Genomic DNA, 16,402 nt, shown 5'->3' on the forward strand with positions numbered 1-16,402 from the left:
CGGCAGCTTCGCTTCCGGTTCTCAAAGGAGGTGCTTAAAGGCAGGGCAGAGCCGCAGAGGCGGGAAAAGATCCGAGAGGGATAGAGCGGCTTTTTGGAGGCCGGAAACGAAGAACCGCGTGCTACGCTTGTCCGTTGCCGTTCTTTTTTTTTGAGCAGCTGTAGGGGCTGCGTTGTGTGCGCCTGCTTCAAATCGAGTCTGTCAAGTTTTGCAACTGCCCAATCCTCACTGGTAACCTGCAAACACCTAAGCACCCCCCCATTAACCCTAACCATGCCTCCCCCAAGAAGTAAGTTCCCTTAGGTGCCATTGCCCTTCCCTCTTCTGGCAAATAGGTGTATAGGGCTGTAGCTGGTTTACCTGCCTGGGAGCAACCAGGAAAATTCAGTAGTTCTGAGAAGACATGGTTAGCTAGGGTTGCCCTCCTCTCCTGTGTTGTCCCATATTCCAATACAATGTCCAGTATTGATAGTTTTGTATCCCCCCCCCCGCCCATGGTGTGAAAGGTCATATTTAAGCTCTGGGTAGCCAAGCTCATACGCGATTTACAAATCCATGCATGTGTTGACAATAGGCTGCAACAGATTGGTAATGGGTTACTTTGAAATCACTTATTATTATTATTTTTTTATTATTATTAGAATTTATATACCGCCCTATACACGGGGGTCTCAGGGCGGTTCACAGAATAAAATCAAGATATAAAACCACAAAATACATAATAAAAACAAAAACAACACTTCAGCACCAGATACAAAAATAAAAATCGCTCCTCCCGTATTTGGCCAGAATAAAGGGGGCAACTCTGTTTAAGACTGCGCCGTAAACTGTTTACGGCAAACCACGAAGGGGAAGCTAGGAGAAGGAAGGAAGAACACCGGCGTCGACTCAAGCTCTTGGTGCATTTTTATTGCAGCAGCAGCAGCAGCAGCAGCAGCAGCATTGAAGGCGCGACTCCTGCAAGCGTCCGGCAAGCGGCGCTGCGCCCTGGTGCGCGCGGAAGCCCGAGGAAAGGAAGGCGCAGGCAGTGGAGGCGCCAGGTCAGCCATGGCGGGGCAGCGAGGCGGGGAGCCAGCGAATTACGTCTCTCGCCTCTCGGCATGGGCGGACGAGCACCTCACCCTCGTCCGGGTAGGAGCAGTGGCGAGGGAGGGAGCCGGTTGGCGCCTCGGCCAGGCGCGCTTGCTTGCCTTCGCCCTTAGGTTTTTGGGAATTGGCTGAAACGAAAAGAGGTCAGAACGGCGACGACCAAGACAATAAATGGGCATGTTGAATCTCTGCAGCCCTTGATCCCTGCTGCTTCTCCAAATATGTCGTGGCCGCGCACCATCGTTGGGGATGGGCACTAAGCATATGCACAGAGGCGCTCTTCCCCTTCTTGATTGCGTGCCCTGGAGGCACGGGAGGGAACAGGTTCTGGGTTGTCGCTCTGCTGCGCCAGGCTATAGCAGGGACCCGGGGGCGGATGGAGGGAGGAACATGGTTCCGCCTTTGCTCACATGCACGATTTGCTTCACTGGCCGAGGGGGAAACGGGATGCCTTTGGTCCTCCTTGTGAGGGAAGGGTTTGATTTCGTGGAGTCAAACGATGTTCCTCCGCAGTCCAAAGACGTTAGGAAATACTAACTTGTAAACGTCTTCTCCTTCCTTCAAAGTATAAAGTGTGTTTTGTCATGTGGGGCAAAGAGGAGTTGGGGAACGGGAGTGATGCAGACTTGGGAAATAGTTCTGGAGACAAGACTGAATTCCACAGCCACGAGGTCTGTAGCCCTGATCTAAATTGTGGTTGCATTTACACTTTTAAAAGACCTTCCCCGTGGCTGCAATTACACTTTTAAAAGACCACAGGTTTAATTTTTTAAAAAATAAGCTGTTCAATTAATTAAGGCAACTTTTTAACTGTTCAAAATATTTTTAATTGATTAATTGTCTAATCTGGAGGTTTACACCACATCAGCTGGAATCATGGGGTCTCAAGAGGGAAATTCTTCAGGGGTGCAACGTCTTGAATACTTGCCTTTTTTCTCAGAAAAAACACATTTTAAGGTTTATGGCAGCACATATAGCACAACCTTTTTGAAAAAGGTTTTCAGCTTCAAGGCTGAAGTTCTAAAAGCTATTGCAGCCAAGAGATATTTTACTTGGTTGAAACAAAAGCAATAGCGACTTCTGATTTCTCAGACTAATTGCACTCGTATGCACAGAAGGAAGTTGGTTTATGAGGCTTGCTCCCTAACAGGTGTGTTTAGAAAGGATTGAAGTATACAAGTATGCAAATATCAGGAAATCAAGGAATCTAGGGCAGTAGATCTTCTAGCACTAATGATCAGGAAATGCCTGAGCATAAAAGTGTGTTAAAAATAAAATTAAAAAGTTGGAAGCTTGCTACTATCCATGCTTCCCAGAATACTCATGAAAATTTATGCACATGCCTTAAATAAAATTTAGAGGATTAATCTATTACAATTCATTTCACTGAGTTGCCGCTCTGCCTGGACTCACTCTTACTAGCAGAGATTTGGGCAAGGTGTGAACATCAGCAAAGGCTTGGATAGACCTATATGAAGCTGGCTGCATAAGGAGAGGCAGTGTGGAAGAGCATCTGTTGCTATTCACACTCTGGAGAGAGAGGAAGTGAAAGTGGTTGAGGTTCAAAATTGTGTGTGTGTATGTGTGGTTACCAGAGGCTATTCTGGGAGTCAGATGGGAAACCTCTGGGTTCTGCTGGGCTGCCTGCGGAACCTGGGTCAAAACCAGTAAACAAATAAAAATAGACAAAATAGATTTTCAGTTTGTCATATTTTCTAAGATTTATAAATGACTGGCTCATTTGTGATGGGCAGCAGTTTCAGAATGGCAACATCTCTGAGCAAATCCAATATGTCAATAATCTGTAGTTTAAACAAAATAAAAAAAATCCTTCCAGTAGCACTTTAGAGACCAACTAAGTTTGTCATTGGTATGAGCTTTCGTGTGCATGCACACTGAAGAAGTGTGCATGCTGGTTCCTTGCCAATGTCTCAACAAATGAAACTGATCTGTAAAAAAAGTTACCGGAGACATTTGCACATATTTCTGTAAACCAATAAAATCCTTAATAATAATAATAATAATAATAATAATAATAATAATTGTGCATGCTCACGAAAGCTCATAACAATGACAAACTTAGTTGGTCTCGAAGGTGCTACTGGAAGGAAATTTTTATTTTGTTTAGACTACGGCAGACCAACACATGGCTACCTACCTGTAACTAGATCTGTAGTTTAGTGTGCACAATGGTATGATGGCTGTGTTCAAGATACCTTCCTAAGCATATTTACTCATAACCCAAAGAGGGTTCTCTAGTGGTTCCTTGCCATCCTGGGAACAAGTGAGAAGTGGGGCGCCACAGAGTTCTGTCAGGGTTGAAGGAAGTGGGTGTGCTTAGCCTGGAGAAGAGGAGACTGAGAGATGATATGATAGCCATCTTCAAGTATCTGAAGGGTCGTGGCATAGAAGAGGAAGCAAACTTGTTTTCTGCTGTTCCAGAGGGTAGGATTCGAACCAGTGGATTCAAATTACAAGAAAAGTGATTCCAACTAAATGTTAGGAAGGAATTTCTGATGATCGGAACTGTTTTGAGAGTGGAATGGATTTCCTTGGAAGGTGGTGGACTCTTGTTCATTGGAGGTTTTAAAGCAGAAGTTGAGTGGCCATCTGCCTGGGATTCTTTAGCTGTGATTCCTGAATTGCTGGGATTAAACTAGATGACCCTTGGAGTCCCTTCCATCTTAGAAGTCCCAATTATTTTAATGAGGTTTGGGGTTGCAGTTATTTGCATTTTCCCACAATCCTATGTATATTTACTCCAAAGTAAGCTCTACTCTAAAACTGCTTTGAGGTTTGTTTGCTTTTTACTGCCAAGTGGTATATAAATTTTATGGAGAGGGAGATACAATCCCAGGAGGAAGCCATGTGGAATTCAGTAAGACTTACTTCTGAATAGGCCCAGTTAGGATTGTGCTGTTAGGTAATGAATTCAGCAGATGCCCAAAAATAATTATAAATTTTGTATCATTTACTTTACTTTTATTTATTTAACTTTTTCTTTAAATAATGGATTGCTTAGAGAAAACTAAATCTGAGATCCCTTTGTAAACTTAGTTTTTTTGTTGTTGTTGTCTAGATTAACCGAAACCTAAGTCAGAAAACCTTTCTGACACATAACTCTGGCTGCTTTCAGATATGTATTTTTTGCTTTCCTCTTTATAATGATAGCATGATCTGGCTTCAATTAAATGAAATTCATGCAGTAGAGACTTAAACAATAAATGAAATAATTTATTATGTTATTTTCTGCAGAACATCAGCACTGGAATGGCGATAGCTGGAGTAATTTTACTTGCAAAGAGTGTAAAATTGGTAAGTTATGTATTGAATTTAATCATGTTTATGAGTTGCCTGAAGTGGTTAGGTGCTGCACATAGGACAAGTTCAATAATGAGCAGTAATTGCTTGCTTATCTGCAAGTTTTAGCCAAAGTCTATTATTGCAATTGAGCCTTTTCAATCTGAAGTGTACTTTTAGCAGAATATTTAGATCTCTAGCCTGCTTGATCCCTAGAGTAAGCTGAAATTTTAAAACACAAGCAGATTCACTGCAGTCGGTTTTCTAACTAGAATGAATATAAAATAAATTACTCTCTGTTAAAATGGAGGGTTTATCTTCTCAGGGCCAATTGAAATGAAGAGGACTTAAGAGTCCTTCCCAGAACTGTCAAACTTTGTTGATTTTTCACTCTTTAAAAGATTTAAATGTCTGGGGACCACCATATCTTAAGCAGCATCTCTCCATATATCAATCCACATAATCATTGAGATCTTGTTGGGTAATGCTCCTTCAGGGAGTGTTGTAATTGCCAACTAGGTACAGATTGGCTGATGCATGGAACAGGGGCTTTTCACGCGTTGCGTGAGAGATTGGCTAAAAAACAGCCTCATGTATTTCCTTGAAACTCATAAACTAGTTGGGCATTCGTGTTTCAAGGCTATGTATAGTGTTTGTGTCCCAGGCTAGTCATGTATTTCACAGACAAAACATATTTGGCCATTTCCCAGCCAAATCCTTATTTGTTAAGCAAGCAAATGAGGAAAGCTGACGTGGAAGGCAGCATTGTAACAGTTGCTTGATGGCCCAAATCAAGCTTCATTTCTTTAAATCACTAGGTTATTAACTACTTTGAACAGGACTATGTTCTGTGTAAAAACAGCTGCTTTTACATGCATTCTATTAACCTTCCATTGCTATTTTATGTTGCGTTGTTTCTCTCTCCCCAAATCACCCAGGATGTTTCTCTTAAATTATGTTTGACTTCCTTTGTCAGTACCTGTATGGGTCTTCTGGCACATGGCAAATAAATATTGACTTTCCTGGGCAGTTTTCCACTTTGCAATCTATGTCGATCTCCTCCTATGAGTATATGAATCATTTTCTTGACAGTGTGGAAACCTATATTGCTCAAATGGGGGGTTGTAATTTACGCATGAGATAGACAATAGGATCACTGTGTAATTGTTTTTAAAAAAACTACCTTCACATGATTTTTGTTTTATTCGCAGAACTATCTGATGAGATACATTGCTTTAGAAAAGGTATCTTATACATTCTCCTTCCCAGATGGAGAACGGGATACCCCTGTGTGTGTGTGCGTGCGTGTGCGTGTGTGTGTGCGCGCGCTATTTTGTTTCATGTGTTCAATTTGTGACGGGTCCATAAGCAATCAAGTTTCAAATGTCTCAATGTGCCAACTGGGATTTCTAAAGACCAAATTGACAGGCCCCCGATTTCTTCTTTTTAGGAGCTGTCATCTCAGGCTGGTGATAGTGAGTGGCTGTGTGTAAGGGCCAGTGCAGAAAAGTGGTATGTGTGAAGCAGTAGCAATTTTAATAATAGTAGCAGCAGTACCATGAGCAGTTGGTTGGCAGGGAGTAAAAGAGAAGATAATAGCAATGTTAAAGACATATTACCACTTCATTGACTATCCTCCCTCTTTGCCATTGGAACGCTTTGCCTCCTGCCGTCCATCTGGCTCCTTCTTTTGTTGCATTTAAACACCTTCAAAACTTGGCTGCTCACCATCTTTCTCCAACTCAGTCTTCCACCTTTACGGTCCCCCACCACTGCCCTTGCTTTGAATTTCATCTTGTTTCTTGCAATCCCGAGGGTGGGCTTTTACTTTGTTTTTAAAAGGTAAAAGATAAAAGTAAAGGACTCCTGGATGGTTAAGTCCACTCAAATTTGACTTTGGGGTTACAGCGCTCATTTTGCTTCAGGCTGAGGGAGCTGGCCTTTGTCCACAGACAGCTTTCCGGGTCATGTAGCCAGCATGACTGAACCGCTTCTGGTGCAACAGAACACTGTGACAGAAACCAGAGTGCACAGAAATGCCGCTTACCTTCCCTCTGCAGCGGTACCTATTTATCTACTTGCACTGGTGTGCTTTTGAACTGCTAGGTTGGCAGAAGCCGGGACAGAGCAACGGGAGCTGGGATTTGAACTGCCGACCTTCTGATCAGCAAGCCCAAGAGGCTCTGGTTTAGAGCACAGCACCACCCACGTCCCTTTGCTTTTATATGCAACTTGTCTAGTTGAGATGTAGCCTAGGAGTCGGCTTCAGTGTGTGAGCAGGTCTTGTTATGTTTTTAATTTTTAATTAGTCAGCGCTGTGCAGTTTCTGTGGCCGAACATGGCTTCACTGGAGTATTTTCCGTGTAAGAATATGCAATGTCAGTTGCTTTTGGAAAGCCAGACGGAGCGCAATCAGCAGACTTGTTTCATTATGTTTATTTACAGAACCTTCGGATGTTGTTTGCAAGGTCTTCTGTTTCTGTGAAGAGACCTTGCAGGACAACAGGAGAGAAGGATTGGGTAATAAATTAATTCCTGGTGGCCTGACCTTCTCAGTAATAGAAGCCAGATGTGATATGAGCAACATAGCAAAAGACCCTTCTGGTGGTAAACTCTACTTACTCTGCTGGGCCCTGCTCCATTTACCAGCTTCTCCTACATCCGTACTGCTTTTTCGGAGGTGGGCATCCACCGTCCACACTTCTCTTCTCCTCCCCACCCCCTAAAACCTGGCTCCTTTTCTTTCTGAGATGAGTTGAGGCTGAGGACCTGAACCTTTACATCCCATTGTTTAGAGAGGGAAATGTGCCGAAGTTGCTACCGTAGTAGGACATCTATAGGGCGACATCATATGTTAAATTTTGAAATGTATCAGGAATATACTTTAAAATGGTAAAATGCAACAAGCATGTTTGCAAGCCCATGTCTCACACAGATAATACTCAGAAGGGAACTGTGAGAGGTTGCTCTCCTTTGTTGAATGTGCACTCATTGGCAGCCCATAATGTGTGAAACAGCTCTTAAGTTAAAAGAAGAAGAAAGGGAGAGGATATACACATATATTTTCTCGTAAGGCCTGATTTTATTCAATTGTTTCAATGTATAGCCCAATGTATATGACAAACCTAGACAGCATCTTAAAAAGCAGAGATATCACCTTGCCGACAAAGGTCTGAATAGTTAAAGCTATGGTTTTCCCAGTAGTGATGTATGGAAGTGAGAGCTGGACCATAAAGAAGGCTGATCGCTGAAGAATTGATGCTTTTGAATTATGGTGCTGGAGGAGACTCTTGAGAGTCCCATGGACTGCAAGAAGATCAAACCTGTCCATTCTTAAGGAAATCAGCCCTGAGTGCTCACTGGAAGGACAGATCCTGAAGCTGAGGCTCCAGTACCTTGGCCACCTCATGAGGAGAGAAGACTCCCTGGAAAAGACCCTGATGTTGGGAAAGATGGAGGGCACAAGGAGAAGGGGACGACAGAGGACGAGATGGTTGGACAGTGTTCTTGAAGCTACTAACATGAGTTTGACCAAACTGCGGGAGGCAGTGGAAGACAAGAGTGCCTGGCATGCTCTGGTCCATGGGGTCACGAAGAGTCGGACACAACTAAATGACTAAACAACAACAACAACAACAACAACAACAACAACAACAACAACAACATAGCCCATTCCATGTCAGGTGCTTGTAGGTGAGTTGTGATATGTGGATCACAGAGTCTTAAACTGCTTTATAGTTTAAAGTTTATAGAGTGACAGCTTGCCATTGAGTGATACCTGTAATGGGTTATAGCTTGGAAACATTTGCTGGTATCATGTTATGTGAATTAAATGATTACTGAGATCTATCCGGCCGTTATAAGTTCTTCATTTATTTATTTCCCCTCCCCTGTCTCTTTCCTTTTTTCATGAAAAGACAACCAAATTCACAACTGCTATGGAAATACCAGTGGAATTTATAGAGAAGAATGTTAAGTTGCGGGGACGGTTGCACCGAATAAGTGAACAAGGATTGGAGATTGAGCATGTTCCCATTACCCTTCCAATCATTTCATCTTTGCAGAGAAGATGTAAGTAGGATGAAAGACATGCGTGGCCAAGTTAAACATTATTTAACTATCTGCAAACTTGATACTCTTAATAGCATGATTGTCACAGTCTGTACCTTTCCGCTCATTTTGTCCTGACCTCACCCTTCCACACAATTCCACCACCCCAATCATGTGGGTATGTATGTACAAACTCAGGATAACACTTCATGCACTTTATGAAATGGACTGTATTCCCGGAAAGCTTATGCCTTTTTGGTTTTGATACTTAATAATATCCCGATGTGCCTGGTATCATTGAATAGAATCCCCAGAAAATGCATCCGCAAAGCAAATACAATATGTGCTTAGACATTGCAAAGGAATTTGAGTGCTTTAACTGCAATCCTAGCTACGTATTTAATTCAATGAGGCTTGCTCTCAGGGTTAGGATTGCTGTCTTAATCTCTTTGAGAAATCCATGGGAAATGAAATCCAGCAAAGTGAAAACAGAATCGCAAGGACCCAAGGAGTTGCACAACTTGTTCCACTTAACTCAAAGGCGATTCAGGGTTGCTTTCCCCCATGCTACATGAGATACAACTGAGGAGAATTTCAAAAGCCATTTGCTTGGGGTCTACCACTCAAGGAAAAGGGAGCAAAAATCTTACTGAGCTGAGCATAATTAAGCCCTTGGGCTAAAAGTCATTCTTAAGAGCAGTGATTCTGGAATTCTAGAACTATTGTACCTACCATGTGTTCCTTTCTTACTTCTGCATGGCTTGATATAGAGATAACATTGTATTTCCATAACAGTGCCGCACAGATGAAAATAACTGAACCATTGACTGTTTTCCTACTTCAAAGACAGAGGTCCTACGGTAGTATTTTTGAAGTATAATCCATCCTATCCTAGCTATAGAGTGAACATTTTCTAAACGAGGACTACTTCAAACGTTACAGCTTGAGCAGCTTGTACTTATACAGTAGTATAAAATTTGAAGCGCATACTCCTTATTTTCTCAAGCCTTCTGCACACCTTGGAAACACATGCTGTGGAACGAAGGTTAACTGTCACTCCTTACAGGAGATTATTTACAAGGGTTGTCTATGTTATTTATGTCCCTCAAGTGTTGTTCTGACAGGTGCACAAGGCAGATGTATAACCTGTACCATTTAAATAAGCAACGTCAAAATATGTTTTCCTTTTTCATGTCTGTATCCTGATCACTTTTGATACCGAAAGCCGTACAGTACTGTTGGTTCTCTGGTGATGGAAGGTTCTTATATTCCACATCATTGGAAATATGAATGAATGAATGAATGAATGAATGAAATCTTCATTGCTAAAAGCTATAAGCCATCACAACTGGCCACAATGCGTAAAATACAAATAATTGATTTAAAACTGAACAACTACAGCAAAGCAAACATACAAAAATGCAAAAATCACACCTGCATAAGTTAAGCACTCCACATCTCACACTTCCCCTTAGGATACTTGTCTAGCCCTCAACTTACTTGCAGCCAAGGCAAATTTTGCAACCAGTGCAGTAATAAATATGTTCTTGCCAGCCAGCAAAATAGAGATTTGCTCAAGGGGACGGGGGTTGGAAAGAGAGCAAAGGAGGTAGTCAAGGAATTTTTTGTCTAGGGGATGTATATAAAGGGCACCGTAACAAATACGGTTCAATGTCCTCCATGTCTCCCGACTCCCAGATGCAGAGTCTTTGTTATTAAATCTTCCCATTGGATTTGCGGAGGGCATGCACTGAAAACACAAAGCTGTAATTGCTTTTCTAAGTGGTCCCAGCGTGAGATCAATAAAGTATTGCTCCAGCCCAAAATATGTTTTATATATTGGATACCAGGATGCGTATGCCATCTGGGAAAGTGAATAAGGGTCCCTCCACTTAGAGTCCAAATAAATTTTTTCTTTGATGAAGAAGAAGAAGAGAAGAAGAGTTTGGATTTGATATCACACTTTATCACTACCCGAAGGAGTCTCAAAGCAGCTAACATTCTCCTTTCCCCTCCGCCCCCACAACAAACACTCTGAGGTGAGTGGGGCTGAGAGACTTCAGAGAAGTGTGACTAGCCCAAGGTCACCCAGCAGCTGCATGTGGAGGAGCGGAGACACGAACCCGGTTCCCCAGATTAGGAGTCTACCGCTCTTAACCACTACACCACACTGGCTCTGTGTTGCTTGACTCTGTTAGAGGCAAAATTTGGTAGGGAGTCCACATTAATCCCATAATAATGGAGAATCTTGGAAATATTACAAGGCAAATGATTTCTGAAGTAGCTTTGGCTCTATCAGCCCGTGGCAAATGTTAACTTTTAAAAAAGCCCCCCCCCCAAACCCACTGTTTTGGCTGTAAAACCAAGAATATTCACTCAGGTTGCGAAATTTTCCATGTAAACCTAGCAGATCAGAACCCCAGCTGCTTAGATTTATTAAGCCAACAAAATGTCTCTGACAATGTTGTAATTAAACAATGTTATTGTGCATGCATCCTTAGGGAATTCGGATGGTTTATTGCTGGTCAGACTTGCTGGTGTGGAGCTAACACCAGATGGCACGGTCTGGTTGAAAGAAGAGGTAAAACCCCCACAGATGATGTGGTTCCAACTTCTGGGAAGGAAGGACTCGGAGCTCGATTGCCTTGTGGTAGTAAGTAAGGTAAATAAAAATGGGGTGGGGTGGTGGTGGATATGCACCCATGAAACCTAATCCTAAGTATGTATACTGAAGTCCCGTTGTGTTCACTGGGACTTATTGCCAAGCAAAAATGCATAGAATCGCAGCCTTAATTTCTGCGTATTTAATATTTTTAAGGTGTTGTAATGTGGCTGTTGTTTTCTGTAATTCTTGTGCAAGACACTCAACAGCGCTATCGATGTCCATTCCGAACAGGGTAGATTTTCCAGCATCTGCCTAAATGAAGAAATCCTGAGACGAGGGCTTGGCAAGACAGTCCGTATCGACGGACTAGCTCACGAATCTCGGATATACTGGAAACTCCACAAGAGGCTCCTTCGAGCTGAATTGAAAGCCGTGAGGAAAAACAAAGGAATCTGGAAAGAAGCAACGTTAATTGAGAAACTGAAAGAGCGTATAAGAAACAACAGATACATGCAGAAGTTAAAACAATTTGCAACCTGGCTAAGCATCCGCTTCTAAAATCGATGGGTTTGTAGAGGGGGAAGAACACACACACCAGATGGAGAAGGATGCAACACTGTCAGAATATCACAACTAATGCCTGGCCTTCTGTTGGTGGCTTCTGGCTAAGGGGAAGAAAACAAAAACATCACAGAACATGTTTCTGGAGGAGATAGATGCACATTGCGTATTCAGATGTTGGTTTAATTCAGATGTAAGTTGTCCAAAAATATAAAAACAAAGAGACCCAAATCTAGGCCATGTAACATTCCAGCAAGAGAATAAAACTGAAAGCTTGCTTCATAGAGGGAAATACTGGAATTAACTGGGGTATGTCTCATCCATGCATGTGGCTGCTGTCAGTCCTTCCCTAATTGTGGAGAACCTGAACATAGCTGCCAAGTTATCCCTTTTTTTAAGGGATTTTCCCTTATGCTGAATAGGCTTCCTCGCGAGAAAAGGGAAAACTTGGCAGCTATGAACCTGAATTGGGCAGCAGAGTGGAGAAGCTTTTTTCCCCCTGTGAGGTTGTGAGTGGAACATAGGCTCAGTTCCCAGGAGTGGGAGCCACCGTTCTTAATCAGCTAGTTAGTGCTGATTTATTTCTTCTGCTGCATCAGCCTGTGATGAGGTGGTAATGTACTGAACAGTAACTTGAATTCCTAAATGCTCTTTTGGGGTAAATTTAGTTCACGGCATCAGCATGAGCCTAACACCTTTGCTGTAAACTGATGCAATTTGGCATTGGTGCTGGTTGCCTGCCATCAACTGAAAATGTGGGCATTTGCCACCAGTGGGCTCCATAGTCTCTGTTCCCAGGGATATCGCAAGTGTATGTTGTCATACATTGTACCATGTACGAGCTTTAAAAATCGGAATCGCAGTTCTTGGTTTTTGTCCCTGGGAATATAGCAGGACTGTTCTAGAAGAAGTTGCTCTCACTTACTTGACTCTGGTTGTATTCTGAGGTTTGGTTCTAATGCAGCTGATGAGTGGAGTACTGCACCATGTTCTATGCTGTCTTTGTGAGTTGTGATTGGCTGAAATCCACCGAACCATGTGGGGAAATGGCTTCTCATGAACAGCTTCCCATCCTCTACTGAGCAGGGCCTACATGGCAGCGTTACAAACCACTGCACATAGTTGCGGCTTGCGTGAGTTAGGCCTTGGTTGGTTCCATATTCGCTGAACAGACTTAAAAGTAAAGTGGCACTGCTTACATGGCTTTTGAACTGCTTTCTAAGGTTGCAGTGCCAATTCTACTCACTTGCTTCGAAGTTCCATTGAAATGGAAATTCATTCCTGTATGACCTTCGTTATGTATTCCTGCCAAGATTAATCGACATGATGATCATAAGATCTGAGCACTTGACTCTTGTTTACTTTGGTGGAACATTATGTATGCCTGTTTGTTCTGAACCATTTAATTTATATGCTTAGCTAGAATTTGGCGGCCCGATGATAAGGCTACTATTTTAATAATCTTGCTAAGCAATCTAGAATATGATAATATTGTACACGGCGGATTAAACAGACTAGTATTTCTCTTGTTGTCCTGTATAATTTTTGCAAATTGCTCCCTTAAAAGGAGCATGTCATATATATAGTCATTAAAAGCTTAACATACTTAATTACGTATTTTCTATACCTTGAAGAAATGAAGTGACCTTTTCCTCTCTTGGAAGTTCACTAATATCTTGTTCCTTAGCCGTATAGCTGAAAGCATCACAACTGAAAATGTGGTTTGTATGTGCACAGAGCATCTGTTACCGGCTATGACAGATGGGCCTTGGTGCACACACACACATTTTGAGATTGCCAACAGTGAGGAAAGCCCTTTTTGTGAGCCTGGATCTCAGGACCGTACCTTATGTCTTGTTGAAAGGATAAATCAATAGGCAGTGCCATATTACCCGAGACTGTCATGGTTGTTTATGACTCCTAATAATTAATACTATGTGCATGGGTGTATCAACAGAAGAATGGAGAAAGAGTTGAGGAATTGAGCTGGATCCTTTCTCAGCTAAGAGGCATTAAATTGGAAAGAGGGGCCTTGGCGAGGGGCTTTGCAAACTGCGCTGAAGGATAATCATGTCCTTCCTGGACAGTCCTTGGCTCTGCCACAATGCCTTTTTAGTATTTTTTTTTAAGGCAGTGCACAGGCTGTTCCTCCACGCCTCTCAGTGAACTAGGCTTTTCATTGCAGTAGCTGTGCAGATTGCAAAACACCCGTGCAGTATGAAAGAACGAATGAAAATATGCACCTGTGCAGTATGTAAGGCTCTGCAGTTCTGTTGTGTCACCTTAACTCCTGATGAAGACCTGAGCCTGTCTTTCAACAGAAGCTGAGCTTTCCCAATAAGGAAGGGGGGGCAGCTGGGGGCAGGGTATTCAGAGCCGGGAGTTTCCTTTCCCCTCTTCTACCCCCCCCCCCAAACTTTGCTCCCAAAATACAATCAGAACTGATAACACTTAGGGGTTCTGTTGGGTAGCATTTCTGGATCAGAGCCCAAGGCTCATTGTTTTTTGCTACTTATGTCATATTCTGTTCTGTGTTTCCCCTCCCCCACCCCATTTTTCTTTTTTCTTTTGCATAGAATAAAGTTGTGCTTTTACATTACACTAATGGAATTTCAGGCAGATGTGATAAACTTTAAGTATTTGTGTTTGTTTGGGTTTTTTTGCAAGCATTTCATCTGTAAGAGTTATTTAAAGAAAAAGAAAAGAAAAATGTCATGTACAGTGCTTTCTTTTCCTACCAGCAATTTTAGACAACAACCTAAAAATATACGTCATTTGAATGTTTTGAGAAGTAACTTTTGAAAATGAGTTTTAAATGGCTTGGCTGCTTTCAAATGACACCAAACATCTTGTCTCTACGTGAGACGAGCATCCACTTCTCTTACATTTGCTAGTAACACTTCAGTCAATTTGTACTAATTGCTCAAGGATCACTCCTCATGCTATGAGTCAATTTTGACTGATGAGCAGTGATTGCGGAGAGGGCAGGTTCAAGCCTTGCTTTTGGTAGTCTGTGTTGGCCAACAATGCTATCAGTTTGCATCTCTGTGGGATACTTCCAGCATCTGTTCCCACACTCCTTAGACCAGTGGTTCCCAACAGGTGGTCCGCGGACCCCCAGGGGTCCGCGAGCTATGCCAGAAGGGTCCGCAAGATGCTATTAGAATAAAAAAATATCTTAAATATATTTCGTATGATAACAGATTTTTTGTTTTGGCCGCTTCCTGCATGACCAGAGTCTAGCGCAAAACTAGAATTAGACAGAGGCAGTAGTTCTGCTGTATGCCGTTAGGTGGCGCTTTACAAACACTACTGTTTTGCAAAGAGGCAGCGCGCACATTCTACTAACGCTCACCTCCCCAAGATGCTTTGCGCGCGTCTGCTTCATTTGTGCGCTACTGCGCAGGTACCCTGTCTTCTCTATTCCCCTCCCTCCTCCCTGGCGCGCGCTGCCTCTTTGCAAAACAGTAGTGTTTGTAAACAAAGCGTTGTTTTTCGCGGAAGCTACAGTTCTCGTAGTTAAAAATGGACCGTTGGTTTAAAAGTGGTTCGTTAAAACGACAAAGGCCTACAGATGAAGAGGAAGATAATGCATTTGATGTTCAAGCAAGTAAGTCAATTAATGGGGGTCCTTGTCACAATAGCGGCTCGATGAGGGGTCCTCGAGAAAATTTTGTTGGGAACCCCTGCCTTAGACTATTCTTGCTTTTAGATGTTCCGGACTACAAATCCCATCATCCCTATTGGCCATGCTGGCTGGGTCTGATGAGAGTCGGGAGTCCAAAACCATACTGAGAGCAGAAAGCTGGGGCAGGTTGGGCTGTTGCTGCCCATAAGGTTTTGCTCCTTTCTGAAAATGACGCCGCTGTTTAAACACTATGTGTGTATTTTTTTGTCAAGCAAACTTTAGAATTAATAGCTTGGCATTGAAAGAGATGCTGAACTGAATCTATCACTAATGTTTCCTATGCAAATCTCTCAGAGTGCAGTTGTGCTCTAAAATTAATTTGGGAAAGCACACATATTGCCCCTACCCCTGCTCTCTCTCCCACCAGCTGAAAGACAGCGAAGAAGCAGGTTTGCTGGCCAGAATAGCAGAGCATATTCCCCCTTCTTGCAGGGCTGCACTATTCCAGAAGAGGAACTGTGACTGTGTTTATGCAGGGGCGAAACTAGGCTTTATTTCACTTGGGTCAAATATCCAGTTGGCATCTCCTCACATGCACACACCCAGGCTGGGGCCTCAATGTTACCTCTCTGGATGTCAGGAGTATGGGCAGGAGTCCGGCTCTGGGGCCTGTAGTGCTTTGCAGGACTGGGGCCTGCCTCAGCTTGTGCTGGAGAGGCAAGGAGTGGTCACTCAGGTGAGGCCACTTGATAACTCACTGCACCTGGTGGCAAGAGCTGGGAGGGATAAAAGCTCAGCATTTCCCTTCAGCTCTTTGCCATAGCAACGCTATCCCTGCCTTGTTGTATCTGGCCTCTTGCTCCTTGCTCCTTGGACCCTTGCCCTGCCGACGCCTTGCTCCTCAACCCTTGGACCTTTGCCTTGCTGACGCCTTGCTCCTTGACTCCCAGACCTTCGCCTCCGCCTTGCTCCTTGACCCTGCGACTGCCTGCTGCTGGACCCTCAGCTTTGCACCTGTTCCTGCTTCTACACCACCATCTTGCCTCTGGTCCTAACGTCCTCAGCCAGGGCTTCAACCGCCCGCCGACCGGACCGTGACACTGGAGGCTTCACCTGGGGCAAAAAACTGGCTAGCAACCCCCCCCCAAAGCTACGGCTCTAGTTTAAGG

At 43.2% G+C, this 16,402-nt stretch overlaps 1 protein-coding gene across 2 annotated transcripts; it reads left to right on the forward strand.

The window, feature by feature from the left end:
* Positions 1-959: 959 nt before the first annotated feature.
* Positions 960-14,242, forward strand: C5H3orf33 (chromosome 5 C3orf33 homolog). 2 transcript variants are annotated; one of them, XM_035133387.2, is made up of 5 exons: positions 960-1,131; positions 4,345-4,404; positions 8,307-8,460; positions 10,941-11,101; positions 11,336-14,242. In XM_035133387.2, the coding sequence occupies exons 1-5, from the start codon at positions 1,048-1,050 to the stop codon at positions 11,600-11,602; spliced, it is 726 nt and encodes a 241-aa protein (XP_034989278.1). In that variant the 5' UTR covers positions 960-1,047; the 3' UTR covers positions 11,603-14,242. The 2 variants fall into 2 exon arrangements, with proteins under 2 accessions (XP_034989278.1, XP_060130444.1); XM_060274461.1 differs by having other exon boundaries at positions 1,003-1,232.
* Positions 14,243-16,402: the final 2,160 nt, after the last annotated feature.

This window comes from Zootoca vivipara, chromosome 5, assembly GCF_963506605.1.
Source record: "Zootoca vivipara chromosome 5, rZooViv1.1, whole genome shotgun sequence".
NCBI lineage: Eukaryota > Metazoa > Chordata > Lepidosauria > Squamata > Lacertidae > Zootoca > Zootoca vivipara.